This window comes from Tachysurus fulvidraco, chromosome 13 (genome assembly GCF_022655615.1).
Source record: "Tachysurus fulvidraco isolate hzauxx_2018 chromosome 13, HZAU_PFXX_2.0, whole genome shotgun sequence".
Taxonomy (NCBI): domain Eukaryota; kingdom Metazoa; phylum Chordata; class Actinopteri; order Siluriformes; family Bagridae; genus Tachysurus; species Tachysurus fulvidraco.
In genome coordinates this window covers 5,337,293-5,354,450 of record NC_062530.1, presented here as the reverse complement: position 1 = coordinate 5,354,450, position 17,158 = coordinate 5,337,293, and the positions used below count along the sequence as shown (strand labels likewise).

Below are 17,158 nucleotides of genomic sequence, written 5' to 3'. Positions count from 1 at the left end.
TTCCCTTAGGGAACATCATTAGAAGGAATGGGATTAGTTTCCATTATTATGCTGAGTTACATATCTCATTAAAACTAAATGAAATATCTAAATTGTCTAAATTGATAAAGTGCGTTAAATATACAAAAGATTGAATGATCTGTAATTTTCTGTTGTTAAATTCTGATAAGACAAAAATATTACTTTGGTCCAAAAACCAGTACACAGAAGCTCTCAACTTTCTTTCAGAGGGATGTACTGTTGCTGCTACATGTAGCTCAACAGTAAAAGACCAAAAACAGCCTTCTTACACCTAAGAAAGATGCAAACAAATAAACAGGACTCCTGGTAGTTCCAGGAGTATCAAAATCTACTAATGGCGGTAGAGCGTTTTTGTATTTAGCTCCCAAACTTTGGAATAGTCTTCCTGATAGTGTTCTGGGTTCAGACACATGCTCCCAGTATACTTCCAAAATACTTCCCATAATCTTGTGCTCTAATACATCTGACCAAATGAACATTGTCTTCTTGCTAATATTATGATCAGCAGTAATGCTAATTCCTAATAATAAGAATAAATGTAAATAAATAAATAAATTAATTAATTAATAATAATAATAATAATAATAATAATAATAATAATAATAATAATAATAATAATAATAATAATAGCACATATGTTTATACATTAATTTCTCCTTCTTCTTTTCTAATTTGTTTCACGGCTGTTTGACCTGTAAGGGTGTGTAAGATTTGAGACTTTAATAGTGACACAATGGATATATCAAAAATTTATCAACAAACTAAAATATAATTTTTTTTGTGTTAACTTTTTTTTTTCCACGTTACATCTTTTCTTTTGTTTCCTTTCCCCCTTTTTCACATCTCTCTTGTTTTTATTTACATTTTCCATATGTATGGAGTCAAGATTTAATAGAATAATAATAAATAAAATAAATAATAGGAAATAAAATAAAAGATAATAAAATAAAATAAAATAAAATAGTAAATTCTCAATCTAAAGCAAGAATGTGCACTAAACCTGTCTCATAAAATGCATGTAAAACAGTTTAATGTGCAGTTTTGATTAGTTTTGTGTTCCCTATGTATAGTTTCTCCTTTTCTTTTGTGTTTCACACTTTTTATTTCTTCCCCATGAACTCTCTCCTTTTTTATTTTTTACATTTTCCACAAATTGTAATATTTGTTTAGACATGTTTACTTTCATTTGTTAAATAAGCAATTCCTTTTTACTTCTTCACACACACACACACACACACACACACACACACACACACACACACACACACACACACACACACACACACACACACACACACACACACAAACACACACACACACACACACACACACACACACACACACACACACACACACACACACACACACACACACACACACACACACACAAAAACCCACAAAACACAAAAAAAAACACAAAATGCTAACGATATCGTTTGAAACTACAAACCCCATCAAGCACCACAAACCCGGAAGTGTTCGTGTTCGGCGCCGTAGCTGTGTTTACTTCCGGACTTCCTGTATATGGCAGGTTTGGATAAGAGCTAACGGCGACCTCGGTGAGTCCTCAGCGACAGGAGCGTTTACGAGGAGATTTCACAAGGTTTTTGGAAACAGAGAGACGCTTTACGCTTGAAGGAAAGCTTTAGGAGAGGAAGAAAGTAACCCCCCAGTGCCACCCTTCGTCTATACGCCAAAGTCAATGCGCTCCATCATTAAGACCTGCAGCTGCTTCACCGGCTGTTTACAAACGCGTCTTATCACCAACACACACTGATTTCTGCTGATTTTAAACCTGTGCAGATCGAGCTGCTTCCTCTGAGGTGAGAAAAGCAAAATAAGAAGAAGGAAAGGGGACCAAAGTGTGTCCATCGACCCCCTTTCCATCACTATGGACTGGTTAATGGGGTGAGTACTGTTTTTATTTAGATTATAACATAATATAAACATGTCATGCATCCGGGAAGACGACAGAGCTTGTTTTGTAGTAAAGCAGGTAAACAAACAAACAAAACAAATAAACAAAGAGTAAAAATATCAGGGAGGATGACGACGACGACGATGATGATGATGATGATGATGATGATGATGATGTGTTACTTCTTATTTAACAGGATAAGAGCCATATTTTTTCCCCTCAGCACTTTTCATCCTTCATCAGAATCAGAATCAGGTTTATTGGCCAAGTGTTTTGACACACACAAGTGCAGACATAAATAACACTATACTACTATACAAACTATACAAGACAATGCAGACGATGAGATACAATATAGACAGAATGAGTATTAATTATGAATATAGAATATGACTGATCAGTTACTGTATGTACATAAAGTGTGGGAGTGCAAATAACAATATTGTGCAATATTATGCTTTAGTACAATATACAGCAGCAGTAGTGTGTGTGATATATACTGATGGTGTGATGACTGACAGTCCTGATAATGCAGTACTTATAGATATGAAGCAGGGAATATAATTATGGTGAGCTGTTGATCAGGGTGATTGTCTGGGGAAAGAAACTGTTCCTGTGTCTGGCAGTTTTTAGTCAGTAAAGTTCTGTAGCACCTGCCAGAAGGGAGGAGCTGAAAGAGGTTGTGTCCAGGGTGTGAAGGGGCAGTGGTGATTTTTCCTGCCCGGTTTCTGGTTCTTGTGACGTACAAGTCCTGGGGAGAGGGCAGGGGGGCACCAATTATTTTTTTCTGCTGTTTTTACTGTGCGTTGCAGTTTGTTTCTGTACTGTTTTGTTGCTGCTCCAAACCAGATGGTGATGGATGGATGTGCACAGGACAGATTCAATGACTGCAGTGTAGAACAACATCAACAGCTCCTGTGTTCATCCTTCACCTTCATCCTCTTCCAGCACATCATGACATATGATTCCTCCTAAATCTAACCGTTTGGTTATTTACACAGGGTTTAAATAAACAAATACAACTTAACCTCCTACTTTGTCTTGCAAATCTATATTTTTTCCCGGAGAACCTGAGAGAACCCAGACGTCCCACACGGGCAAATCTTCCCGTAGCTATTTATAATCTACATCTCTGAGCGCTTTCTTAAATGCTCCTTTTTATTTTTTATTCCCTTCCTGCTCCAGATGGATTAGTTAGCAGTCAGGTTTTGAAATGCAGTTCAGTTCGGTCCACTCGACTTCAGTTTACCAGTCGAGTGTAAAAGTTTGCATACCCTTCAGAATTTGCATGTTAAGCGTGTTCGTGTTTTCCTGAGTGCTCCTTTATTATCGCATAGAGCAAAGAGTCAAACTTTATATCTTAAAACGAGATCTTAAAACTCTAGCAACACACCAGCCGAATTCATTTTTTCTGCTATAAATAGGGATGTGGTAGCTTTAGTGGTGAAGTTGTTGGACTACCAATCGGAAGAGAGTTCGAATCAGACGTCTATCAAGCTGCCACTGCTGGGCCCTTGAGCAAGGCCCTTAACATTCAATCAAGTCGCTCTGGATAAGGGCATCTACCTAATGCCGTAAACGTAAAATAGTTTGAATGATTCAGACGCCGCATGTGGCCCTTCAGTTCCCTGCCGGCAGCTTCCTGTTTCCTGTTTACCAGACAAAAAACAGAAGATTAGATGTGGTTTCATCCTATTCTGTCATACACTGAGTATGAGGGAGAAATGGAAGAAGGAACAAACAGGAAAGGAAAGAACATGCCTTAGAGTTTGGCGTATTTTATACACACACTTACTTCATTCAAGGTTTCACCGTAAATTCCGTGTTTCAGAGGTTCAAAGTGTTTGAATATGTAATGTAACGTAAAGGAATGTAACCAAGCGACATGTTACACTTACAGTACGGGGCGTAAAGATTTCAACTCAGACACCAGATCTGATGTTAGCTGATTGATGTGTCTGCTGCATGGTGTGAGATGATGAGAGAGAAACCTACACAAGAACACACAAAATCTGCTTGAATGTTTGCACGTGTTGACATCTTTAATGTTTTGTTAAACCCCGTCACACTTTGGAAGCCATTTATTTCATCTTGTGAAAAAAAAACAAAAAACTTGAGCTTGCTTACATTTATGAATCACAACATACAGCCTCTAGAGTGCGTGCGTGTGTGTGTGTTTGTGTGTGTGTGTGTGTGTGTGGGTGTGGGTGTGTGTGATTCTGCTCTGGTCATGTCCGCTCTTGACCAGTTACACACCCAATATCGAGCTCTGACGCAAATGGGTCACCCGTGGGATCATCTGTCCAGCATGCTCGTTTCATGCTTGTGCCTGTGCCTGTAATTGTGAAGGAAGAGAAGTGAGGATGGCAGCAGGTCAGTTCTCCCATAGCAGAATTACAGACATCCAGCAGATTTCAATCCCTAATAAAGTGACAGTGTTGAGGGAAACAACTCGAGGTAGAAAACCTGTAGTGAACATTATTTAATCTGGGTTATAAGATTGCACAATAAATCATTTGTGAACTATTTAAGGTGGAGTAATAAAGGTAGGTATTATTTAAGGAGGCATTGTTCTGATTTTTGACTCAGCAATGTCAGAAGTAACCGCACCGGTACAGGGTGGGGTCGTCGCCGACCAATTTATTTACCTTTAATTATCTGTAACTGTGCTATGAATTGCACCTTATAAGTAGAAAGGAACAGAATGTAAAGCAGTGTGTGTGTCTGTGCTCAGTGCTCACGCAACCCAAGTGCTGTCAGGCTTGCTGGTCTCTCTGTGCTCTCGTTTCCCTGCTCGACGCATTCAAATATATCTGTGATCACCGGGTGTAAACTTTTGCATGTTTTGCATGTGATCACTTGGTGCAGCTTGATATGCGAAAGCACAGGATATTAGCTGTGTGCAGCTGCCTCACCATCACCATGTTTTCCTTATTAATTTTATTTTTATTTAATTTATTAGTTATTTAGGATACAAAGGTGACCTTCAGGCCAATTTACTAAGCATGATATTTTATTTGATCTTTTTAAATTTTTTTTTATTAAATATGTGTATATGTATTTATTTATTAATTGCAGTGTAGAATTTTTAGCATTTTGTTTTATTTTTTTAAAATATGTAAGGGATATTTATTAATGAATTAGTAATTTATTAATTAATTTGTTTTTGTTTGTTTGTTTATTTTCCTGTTTATTTTTTATTTATTTATTCTTTTCTCCCAGCGAGAAGTTTTTCTCTCTGATGTTTTTCTGCACTCCTTCCTCTTCCAGGCATGAGCACAGCTCTATGACTAAGTTGAAGGATGCTGTTTAGTCGAAAGCGCACTCCTGAGCCGCCTCCTCCTCCTCCCAGAACAGAATACGATGATATGATGGCTCAGAAGAGTGCAGGCTTAGATGCGGACGCAGACACGGTAGTAAGCAGGATGTAATGGTTCGCTCTAAACACTAGACACGTGACCGTCAACAGACGGACGCCTGACTACAGAATCGAAGGGATTTTATTATTGTTGTTTTTTATTATTATTATTATTATTATTACATTATACGCTTATATTCTGTCCCAGTTTACGATCTTCAGGAAAGCATTGGTCACCATTACTTATTCCTACACATAGCAGTAACATTTTAGTCCAGGAGAGCTTGAGAGACAGGTTTCCGAGGGTTGTTATGTGAACGAGAGTTGACGCAATACAATGTCTGTAATTAACTCTTTTAAAATACATCTATTTTTCGGTTGTTTGTTCATTTTGCTGTATTCACACGTTTCGGTTATTGTTCAACTCGATGCACGTTTTAATTCCGTCGTTTCTGCTTTCTATCCCTCTGTCTATTAATTCATGAAGATAATAAGCCACGATTCGAGGTCAGCCAACCGTGAGTGTCTTTCAGACTGCTGCTCCTGCTGCATCACAGGGCGACGTAACACTCCGAGGAAGTCGCTTTCTTCCTCCTTCCTCATACACAAGCTCACAGACACCCACAATTGTGTCGCTGCTGTTTGTGTGTATATCCATTCATGTAGCTATCTGTCTGCCTGTCTGTATGTCTGTCTATATATGTCTGTTCATCTGTGCTTTTTCATCCTGTCTGTATGTCCATATGTCTGCATATTTGTGTACCCACCTGTCTCTGTCTGTCTGTCTGTCTGTCTGTCTGTCTGTCTAAATATGTCTATTAATCTATGCTCTTTTTTCCTGTCTGTCTGTCGGTGTCTGTCCATCTATCTGTTTATCAGTGTACCTACCTGTCTATGAATGTCTGCCTGTCTGTCTGTCAACATGTCTGTTTATTTATGCTCTTTTTTCCTGTCTGTCTCTATGTCCATTTTTCTGTATATCTGTGTACCTACCTGTCTCTGCATGTCTGCCCACCTAACTGTCTGTCTATATATGTCTGTCCATCTATGCTCTTTCTTAATGTCTGTCTGTCTCTCAATGAGTCTCTCGATATATCTGCTTGTCTGTCTATATTTTAAACCGAGTCTGTCTGTCTGTCTGTCTGTCTGTCTGTCTCAGAATGTCTGTTTTTGTCCCTATCTGTCTGTGTATTTCTGGCCATCTGCACATCTGTCTGTGTGTTTGTGGTGTGCAGACTCAGCCATGTGTGACACTGGGATGAAAATATATATAAATGTGTTTCTCTTGTAACACAGGCACACATATATACACCTTTTGTTTTGAAAGAAAGCACACGCACGATGCCAACTAAGGCAGCCTTGTCCATATTATATTTTAGGGCTTATGTTAAAGCTAATTTCATGTCAGTCGTTTATATTGTGATATTAATCAGCACATTCCCACTCACTGCAACCACCTTGGCACTTGAAAGCCCATAAGTACTTTTTATTTTCCTATTTATGGAACGCGTAGCAGCCACGTGAATGCTTTTGCTGTTAGGTCAGCGTGCTCCGTGTTTGCTGGGTTTCATCTGAACCACAGTGTTTGTCATCAGAAACGCGAGTAAAGGTCACGTCTTGGCATCGTGACCAAATATCTGCAAGCTTCTCTCTGTCAGGGCAGAGTGTGAGCGATAGACAAGTGTGTGGGATCACAGTACGGTTGAATTCTTGTTTCTGATTGGCCAGAAGGTGTTGACAGATTTTGTCAATCCAAATAATTCTAGGGTAATAAAAGGTTAAATGGCAAAATATTTTCTTAAATATGTAACAAAAGATCATGTGTCGACGTTGTGTAGTTTATTGTAAGGAGACATTTGTTACGTGTTAATGGAAGGAGTCTCCGGTGGTAATGCTTTGTTTTTCAGGTCCTCAGTAAGTAGCTGCGTTGTTATTCCTTCATTACGAGAGAGACAAAAAGAGAGACCGGTGATGGTTTTATGTAAGGGGCTTTTTACACCTGGTCACTTCATGCGTTTTTTGTGATCCGATGGTAAAAAGACCAGGTGCAAAAGCCCGAGACAGATATAAATCCGATGGTTCAAACCACTTCAGGAGGCGGTCTGGGACACATGTATAACTGGACAGGTGTAAATGCATGTGGTTTGCTCCTCACAAAAGGAAGTACGTCACTCGCAAGTGGTCTTTCACCCAGGTGTCTCGTCGGGTTTTAAAATGCACTGCTTCCGCCAGCGAAAATGCAGCAAACAGTAAATGCTGCTTTTTGTAGACACCAAAGCGTGTTCCATTTCAATTACCCCGGAAATGAGGTAAAATATATTTGCATTTTGGGCGGGAGTAGAAAGATCGGATCGATATCCGATTCGCCGAGACGCATTTATGTGGCCTGGTGTAAATGGAACAGTTTTAACAAATCAGATAGCTATCGGATCAGAGACAACACATGAAGTGAGCAGGGGTAAAAAGGCTAAGATATAGTAGTGTGTGTGTGTGTGTGTGTGTGTGTGTGTGTGTGTAGTAGCTGTTACTATGGAAACTCTAACCTGCTTGAAAAATTTGCAGTGAAGCCTTCTGACCAATCAAATTAATGAACTCAAAGCATATCATTTGACCCCCAGTCCATCGGTGCATTATCTGGAGATACGACTTGCAAGCCAGTAGCTAGCTCACATTCCCTCTGTTATTAGAAATAATGATTAGAAATAATGATAGCTTAACTGGTTCATATTAACAGTTAGTTGGCAAAGAGTTCATTTTTTTATTTGCTTGTGTTTTAAAAACAGAGCATTATTTAATTAGTATTATAAAGTAATGATTCATGGAGGGAGAAGGGTACTGATTACGATTTGTATAGAGACTGAGGATTCACGTTTATTAAATGGCGAACAGGTACACGGTAAACACATAGTCTTAATTTGTGCGTTTTAAAATAATAACATAATCCTAATATCAAATATCAGTGTAAAATTGTCAAGTGAAAATGTGTTGTGATTTTAGAACCTGCCAACCGAGCACCAGCTCAGCGCCACCTCATCTATCATGCAGTGGTTAAGGTTTAGAGCTGGGTTTTAGTTACTGTTCATAGACCTGCATTGCTGAGAAAGCTCTGCTCTAATCACTCGATCCAGACCGAGACCTGCGGGGACATCTGATCTGAGCATATCAGTAGTGTCTGACACAAGCAAGTGCATTAATGCTGAGCGATGATCTGGCTGAACGAGTTCTGTTTAAAAAAACATGACGAGAATCTGCCGAATAAAGCGGACTTGCTCCAGCTGGCTTTCTGGACTTGTTTCCTGTTTTGATCAAATTAAATGTTAATGAACACACAAGCTGTACTTTGATCTTGTAGCGTGCATGTGATTAAAAGACAAACTCGGCTAAAAGAAATCTTGCTTTAATTAGCAAATGTATTAAATATACACTTTTAATGATTCGCTTACAGCTTTTTGAGTGAGGGTGTTAAAATTTTTGCTTCTCATCCGGCTTGCGGCTGAGTACGGTAGTAGAGTATGTTGGTTGGGCCTTTTCTCTATAAAGTTATAGGGTATTTGGGTTGGGACTTGGCTAAGTACAGTAGTAGAGGCTGTGGGTTGGGACTATATTGAGTACAGTAGTAGGGTATTTAGGTTTGGACTTGAGTGAGTACAGTAGTAGGGTATTTAGGTTTGGACTTGGGTGAGTACAGTAGTAGGGTATTTAGGTTTGGACTTGTCGGAGTACAGTAGTAGTCTCTGGGCTGAGACTTGTCTGAGTACGGCAGTAGTCTCTGGGCTGGGACTTGTCTGAGTACGGCAGTAGTCTCTGGGCTGGGACTTGTCTGAGTACGGCAGTAGTCTCTGGGCTGGGACTTGTCGGAGTACGGCAGTAGTCTCTGGGCTGGGACTTGTCGGAGTACGGCAGTAGTCTCTGGGCTGGGACTTGTCGGAGTACGGCAGTAGTCTCTGGGCTGGGACTTGTCGGAGTACGGCAGTAGTCTCTGGGCTGGGACTTGTCGGAGTACGGCAGTAGTCTCTGGGCTGGGACTTGTCGGAGTACGGCAGTAGTCTCTGGGCTGGGACTTGTCGGAGTACGGCAGTAGTCTCTGGGCTGGGACTTGTCGGAGTACGGCAGTAGTCTCTGGGCTGGGACTTGTCGGAGTACGGCAGTAGTCTCTGGGCTGGGACTTGTCGGAGTACGGCAGTAGTCTCTGGGCTGGGACTTGTCGGAGTACGGCAGTAGTCTCTGGGCTGGGACTTGTCGGAGTACGGCAGTAGTCTCTGGGCTGGGACTTGTCGGAGTACGGCAGTAGTCTCTGGGCTGGGACTTGTCGGAGTACGGCAGTAGTCTCTGGGCTGGGACTTGTCGGAGTACGGCAGTAGTCTCTGGGCTGGGACTTGTCGGAGTACGGCAGTAGTCTCTGGGCTGGGACTTGTCGGAGTACGGCAGTAGTCTCTGGGCTGGGACTTGTCGGAGTACGGCAGTAGTCTCTGGGCTGGGACTTGTCGGAGTACGGCAGTAGTCTCTGGGCTGGGACTTGTCGGAGTACGGCAGTAGTCTCTGGGCTGGGACTTGTCGGAGTACGGCAGTAGTCTCTGGGCTGGGACTTGTCGGAGTACGGCAGTAGTCTCTGGGCTGGGACTTGTCGGAGTACGGCAGTAGTCTCTGGGCTGGGACTTGTCGGAGTACGGCAGTAGTCTCTGGGCTGGGACTTGTCGGAGTACGGCAGTAGTCTCTGGGCTGGGACTTGTCTGAGTACGGCAGTAGTCTCTGGGCTGGGACTTGTCGGAGTACGGCAGTAGTCTCTGGGCTGGGACTTGTCGGAGTACGGCAGTAGTCTCTGGGCTGGGACTTGTCGGAGTACGGCAGTAGTCTCTGGACAATGCACAATGGTAGTGAATGCTGTCATGTTGCCCATTCTTATTTTTAGATTAGATTAGATTCAACTTTATTGTCATTGTGCAAGGTACATGTACATAGTCAATGCAGTTAGCATCTAACCAGAAGAGCATAGATGGCTTATTTACAAGTGGCAGTGTAATAAATAAGGGTATGAGGTTATACAGAATGTGTAGTAATATGTACATATAATTGAATAAGGGTGTGTGTATATATAGTGTGGTTTTTATACAAGTATGATACAGTATGAAGTGGGATGTGGTAGCTTAGTGGTTAAACTGTTGGGCTACTGATCGTCAGGTCATAGGTTCGAACCCCAGGTCCACCAAGCTCCCGCTGCTGGGCCCCTGAGCAAGGCCCTTAACCCTCAATTGCTCAGTTGTAAGTCACTCTGGATAAGGGTGTCTGCTAAATGCTGTAAATGTAAGTGGTGTGACAGATATAGCTGTACAAAAGGAATGTCCTTATGAATATATATCTTCATGTCCAAGTCTTTGGTTGAGCTGGGACTGATTGTGAGTGTTGGGACAAGTCAAGTTTATTTATTGTCAATCCCAATACTCATCCAGAAGTAAGGAACTTATTTCTGGGCTCCTGCTGCATAGTAACGGATGCTTTAAGCTGATAATCTTCTAAGCAAATACGTCTAAGGAAATGAGCAAGAATCCTGATACCTCTCTGTTGAAAAGTCTGTCGTTTTTGGTGGCAGTCGTAAAGTCGTTAGATATTCGACACAAGCTTTAGAAATGTTTTCATGCAAACCAGTCACCACCAACCATCACTTGTTTTCATGTAGTGCACTTTACAGAATGTCTGCATCCAGTGAAATCCTCTTAACGCACCTGGTCTGCATGTATTAGTGAAACCCAAAGAGAGAACTGAAGTGATAAAATGCTCTGCTCCTCTTGTGTGTGTGTGTGTGTGTGTGTGTGTGTGTGTGTGTGTGTGTGTGTGTGTGTGTGTGTGTGTGTGTGTGTGTGTTTTTTTAATTTATTTATATTTGAGATGTGTGAGACTTTTAGGTGAGGGCTGCTATTGACATGCACAGTGAGTTGGAAAAAAAAAATAGTTAAAACTGTTTCACATCCTTCTGTTTCCTGCTTCAAGTCAAGCACCATGTCTTTTATAGAACACAGTGGAAAAACACAGCCACAGCGTACTTTCACCACCAGTTCACCTGAGTCTGACTGAGGATGTGGTGATGTGCACACATCCTCTAAAGGGCATGAAAACTTTCAGTTTTTTCTTCTTATTAGAACAAAATGACGTTCCAAATTTTGGGCCTGATCAATACAAGTTTAATTTCCGTCTGTCGGTCTGCACAAATAAATTGTGAACCTTTTTACTCTCGCCCATGCCTAACAGTGGGCTATTTTCTCAAAACTTCCACAACAAACATCAGTGATCTTAGTGACTCCGTCCCCAGATGTGCTTGTGTGATTATTTCAGAGACTGTAAATGTGAGATCTTCACACACAGTAGTCTCTAGAGTTGTCCCAGTACGGCACAGAAAAAATTTCCATGGTGAGAAGTGATATGTTTTTTGAGAGAGGTTGTCAGATGTAGAAAATAGACTGGTTAAGCTGACAGGAAATCTCCAGTCAAGCAGATAATCCCTCTTTACCACCGAGCAGAAAGGCATCGCAGAAGGCTCAAACCTCGGTGCAGATATCCATCCACTCGTGTCAACCAAGAACAGGACTAACTAAAGACTGGCCAAATGTCACCTGGTGTTTTGGAATCTTTGACCTATCCGACTGCTGTTATGTGTTTGGCTGATCGGAGAAGCAGTCGTACACGTGTTCCTAATAAAGTGGCCTCTGTATGTGTGCATGCTCGCTGAACACGAGTCGGCCGTTATCCCTCAGCCTTGCACTATTTCTCTCACCAGGTTTATTTCTCTTTGCAGTTCTTTGTCAGTCTTTTTCACCGTGTTGTTGTTTTTTTCCCCCAGTGTCTCGCTGTCTTTGATCTCGTATGTATCTAACTTTTCCAGTTTCTTTTTTTATTCTCTCCCCCACCGTCTTCACAGCGGTCGAGCTGCATGCGTGTGTGCTTCGAGCCCTCAGCGCTTTTCGCCTGGAACATGTGTCCCCATCGTAGCTTTTTATAGAGCACAGCAGCCTCAGCTGGGGAAAGAGGCAGAGATCATAGGAGGAAAGATGGAGAATTCGGAAAGAGACGAGGGAGAGTTTTATCCAGCGTTCAGCGAGATGAACCAGAAATAATGCGCATCAAGCGAAGGTCATGTGGTATCGCATCGTTTTCATACAAGTGTCCCGACTGCTGAATATCAACATTTCCATTTTACTAATATCTCATTTAGCTTGCAGTGAGGGGCTGATTTTGACTTGGATGGGAGCTGTAAATACAGTTAGCTGTGTTTGACCTGTAAGAGCAACAAAACAATACTAGTTCATGTCTGGAGGTTAGGAATGTGGAACACGAGTTAAACTTGTTTATCTGTTCCTGGAAATGGCATACTAACGTTTTCTTTTATCTAAGCTGGGAGGTATTTGCAAATGAATTTGTACCAGTGTCTCTGGTAATCTCTCTCTCTCTCTCTTTCTCTCTCTCTCTCTCTCTCTCTCTCTCTCACACACACACACTCTCACACACTCTGGCACACACTCGCACACACACACACGCACACATTTCTTATTACTCGTTATTTTTGAATATGACCCAAATGTTCCTCAGGTTCCTTGCTCTTTGCAACTTGAAGTCAGTGTGGCTTTTGTGACTGTCAGTCACAGTAAAGTAGGCGTTGCCCCTGTGCCTGTAACTCACAGTGAAGTGGGTGTGGCCTCTATGCGTGTAATTCACAGTGAAGTGGGTGTGGCCTCTATGCGTGTAATTCACAGTGAAGTGGGTGTGGCCTCTATGCCTGTAACTCACAGTGAAGTGGGTGTGGCCTCTATGCCTGTAATTCACAGTGAAGTGGGTGTGGCCTCTGTGCCTGTAACTCACAGTGAAGTGGGTGTGGCCTCTATGCCTGTAACTCACAGTGAAGTGGGTGTGGGCTTCTGTGCCTGTCAGACCCATTGAAGTGGGTGTTACCTCTGAGCCTGTAACTCACAGTGAAGTGGGTGTGGCCTCTATGCCTGTAATTCACAGTGAAGTGGGTGTGGCCTCTATGCCTGTAACTCACAGTGAAGTGGGTGTGGCCTCTATGTCTGTAACTCACAATGAAGTGGGTGTGGCCTCTGTGCCTGTAACTCACAGTGAAGTGGGTGTGGCTTTTGTGCTTGTCAGCCAAATGGAAGTGGGTGTGCAGTGTATGTATATGTTTATATATGATCAGAATGATGTGCATCCGTGTGTGTGTGTGTGTGTGTGTGTGTGTGTGTGTGTGTGCATCCATGGGTGTGTGCGCTTCGGTGCATTCGCTGCAAGGATCCGTCAGCATCCTTCCACTGTCACAGATCACTTGTGCTTTGAGCTTGATGAAGGCTTGAAGCTTGTGCTGTTGTGTAATGTCTGAACCCACCAGCGCTTGCAGAGAAGTAGGTCTCTGAATCCCGCCGGCCCTCAGCACGCCCCATTCAGGAAGACAGGATCGTGAATGTTTAACAGAATTCTCTTATATTTCTGTATGACTTTATCAGTAGACACAGCAGCTTTACAGAATTGTGAACAAAAAAAACAAAAAAAGTGCCTAATGAGCAAGTCAGAGGCTGTAGTGGAAAGAAAAACTCCCTGAGAATTCATGGAGAGGAAACTTTGAGAGACACTAAAAGGGAAGCCGTTCTCTTTTATCCTCTATAGAGTGACTTCGGATAGAAAAATCAGTGCATTACTAAGTGTGTGCGTGCGCGCATGTCTGCGAGAGTGCGTGTGCGCATGTCTGCGAGAGTGCATGCGTCTGTGTTTATGCTTTTGCGTGTGAGAGTTTTTGTGCTCCTGTCTGCGTGAGTGTGTGTGCGCGTGCGTACGGTTGTGTGTGTGTGAATGCATTCTGCTTAATGCGAGTGTAATCCTGTCCTGCAATGCTCCTATTGCTGACATGGATAGATGGATAGATGATGGATGGGCTAATTAAGGCCTTATCTCATTCTGCCTTTGCTTTCACTCACCCTATTTCCTCTCCCTTTTATTTATTTATTTATTTATTTATTTATTTATTTATTTATTTATTTTTTAAACTTATTCAGCAGTGCCTGATACTATGAGTTATTATCCGTGAACAATCATCATGAGAGGAAAGGTTCCATCATGTCATCAAACTGCAGTAACTTCTGTTTAGGAAAAAGAAAACTGTTCTGTCATATAACTCACTCTGTGGTCTGTTGTTTGGAAACATGAGAGCGTTTAGATGCGTTTCTGCACTTTCAGCCGAACCGAGAGTTTAGAAGTATGAAACTCACAGAGGTGTTTGATCGACTGTGGCAGGGGAAACATCGTGAATCAGCATTTCTGACTAACGCAAGTTAAAAAAAACACAATTAAAAAAAAAACCTCGCTTTGATACTGTGATTTTATCTCCCTGCAAGCGACACCTAAGTTTCAGGATGAGTGCCATCTGTTATTAAAAGGTGTCACCATGACGACACTCTGTTTCCTTTTACATCGAATGACGAGCAGGAAACCGATAACGGTCCCGACTTAGCTGTCAGAAGGATTATAAAGTATTAGAATAAAGAAGAATAAAGTCAAGCAGCAGTATGTAGCTACAACGCTACAGTATCCAGGTGAAGCAAGCACAAGGCTAAACCGTATTCCCAGGATCTGTGATCTCTAGTGTGTCCACAGCAGCAGGAGGTGAAGCACGAGTACAGAATAAAGCATGAGGTACGAGGATAAATGGAGCAGATACTGAGAAGGGGATTTTGATGGAAGAGAACAATGAGGGAGGGATAGAGAGAGAAGAGTGATGGGTAGAGAGAGGGTGAGAGAAGAGAGAGAGAGCGGGAAAGCGAGAGAGAAGAGAGAAAGATGGACAAGACAGAAGCAAGAGAAGAGTGATTAGGGTCAGGATAATGAGAGAACAGAGAAAGAAAGAGAGAAAAAAGTGAGAGACAAAAAAGAAGAGGAGTGAGAAATAAAGGGAATGGAGAGAGAGGAAGATGGAGAAGAGAGATGAGCAATGGGTAGAGAGAAGAGAGTGATAAGAGAGGGATAGAGAGAGAAGAGAAAAAGTTGGAACTAGAAGCAAGAGAAGAGCGCTGATTAGAGAGATGGTAAGGATAAAGAGAGAATAGAGAAAGAAAGCGGGAAGAGAGAGAGAGGGGACAAAAGAAGAGGAGGAGAGAGATAAGAAAAGAGAAATGGGTAGAAAGGAGAGAAAGAAAGAGAGGGAGAGAGAAACCCTACACAGCTGCAGTGTTATTTCTGCTAAACAAGGCCTCGTGTCTCATTAGCAGGAAGGAAGGAAGCACCTGCATTACAGGTCGGTGCACATAAGCTGTCAGTGCACACAGACAGAGTCTCCAGGAGACATGTTGCCACGGTAATAACGCTCAGCAGCGGATGGGGGACACGTAGAAATCGATTGAAAACGATTGACATGTTTTTTAGCTATCCGATGTTAATGAAACTATGTTCGACCAACGAACAAACAAGGTGCAAAATGCAAAGAAGAAAAATCCTCCACATTGTGTTTTATCTTTCGCTGTAAGGTAAGAAGCGTCGGAGCGTTCATGTCCGCTGTCGGTCTGACGTCATTCCCTGAACCTGGAGGAATTTAGCAGAAGTAGAAGGAGGACTTTCTGATTGTTTGTTTGTTTTTCGGGTGGTTTGATATTTAGTGTCCATGCATCCATATGCAGAGTCACAAGTGCAGAAGATAAGAAGTACGAGGATGAATCAGGCAGGTAAGGAGAAGAGACACAACAGGTGGAGAGAGAGAGGAAGAAAGAGAGAGAAAGAGTGAGGAAGGAAGGGGAACAGAGGAAGAGAGAGAGAGAGATTATTAAAAAAGAAAAGGGAAGCGTCCTATACTTTAACTATACTTTAACCCCATCTTGCTTGTACCAAGTGGTACAAGGTTAGAAAAGTTCTCTGTTGTACCAGCGGCAGCATTGCTGCTAAAGGATGTCCACTAGAGAGTGCCAGAGTTTAGCTTAAGCAAAGCGTTGTCAGAATTCCTCCCTGTGTATGAGTAGAAATATTCTCCCATTTGCTTTAATTGCTTTATTAATGCCGTTTATCTGCTAATGCTCTACATCTTGCACTTTGAGAAAAAAAAAACAAACAAAAAAAAACTCTTTTCTGTACCTTTTATCCTTTTAATCATAGCTGTGCTTAACTGCACCCTCCACTTCCTGTCTAATGGGTTGGCTGCCATCTTGGCTAGCACAGGAGACAGGAAGTGGGTGAGACTGCGAGGAAGCAATGGGCAGGGGCACTCGGAGGCTCAGGAGGTTTCCTCCTGTCTGTCTGTCTGTCAAAAATGTTACATTTAATTTCATTTTCGTTGCTCGGCATTTTTGATGTGGTAGTTTAGTGGTTAAGGTGTTGGATTACCAATCCGAAGGGTGCGAGTTCGATTCCCACATGCCACTGTTGGGCCCCTGAGCAAGGCCCTTAACCCTCAATTGCTCAGTTGTATAAAATGAGATAAAATGTAAGTTGCTCTGGATTAGGGTGTCTGCTAAATGCTGGAAATGTTAAATGTAAATACTTAAGAGTATTAAAAACACAAAAATGAAAATGTCATATTCAATTTATCGACAATTAAATTGAAAATGTATACAGCATCATCTGCGTTTGGCAGATCAGTCAAAATTTACAGCAGACAGCATCGACATGGGTTTAGAACTATTTCCGTATTTTCCGAACGGTTCAGATTTTCCCGAATGCCACGTTTCATGAGTAAACACGGCTATAAATAATTTGCTTTCTGTTCAGCTTCACAAATGAGCTCCATTGTCTTTCCTTTTGTATATGTAGGTCAATTTTTTCCCCCTCTAACTGATCACAGTTAACGTAACACAGACACTGAATTTACAGCAACAATGACCGTTGAGTTTTAAAGCATCTAT

At 41.9% G+C, this 17,158-nt stretch overlaps 1 protein-coding gene across 1 annotated transcript in view; it reads left to right on the top strand.

Moving 5' to 3' along the window:
* The first annotated feature begins 1,523 nt into the window (after positions 1 to 1,523).
* Positions 1,524 to 17,158, top strand: part of mob2b (MOB kinase activator 2b) — a 44,990-nt gene continuing 29,355 nt past the window's right edge. Inside the window, exon 1 of the mRNA XM_027179090.2 lies at positions 1,524 to 1,929. Within this exon, the coding sequence (XP_027034891.1) occupies positions 1,913 to 1,929 (17 nt within the window). The 5' untranslated portion in view covers positions 1,524 to 1,912. The remainder of the gene's footprint in view (positions 1,930 to 17,158) is intronic.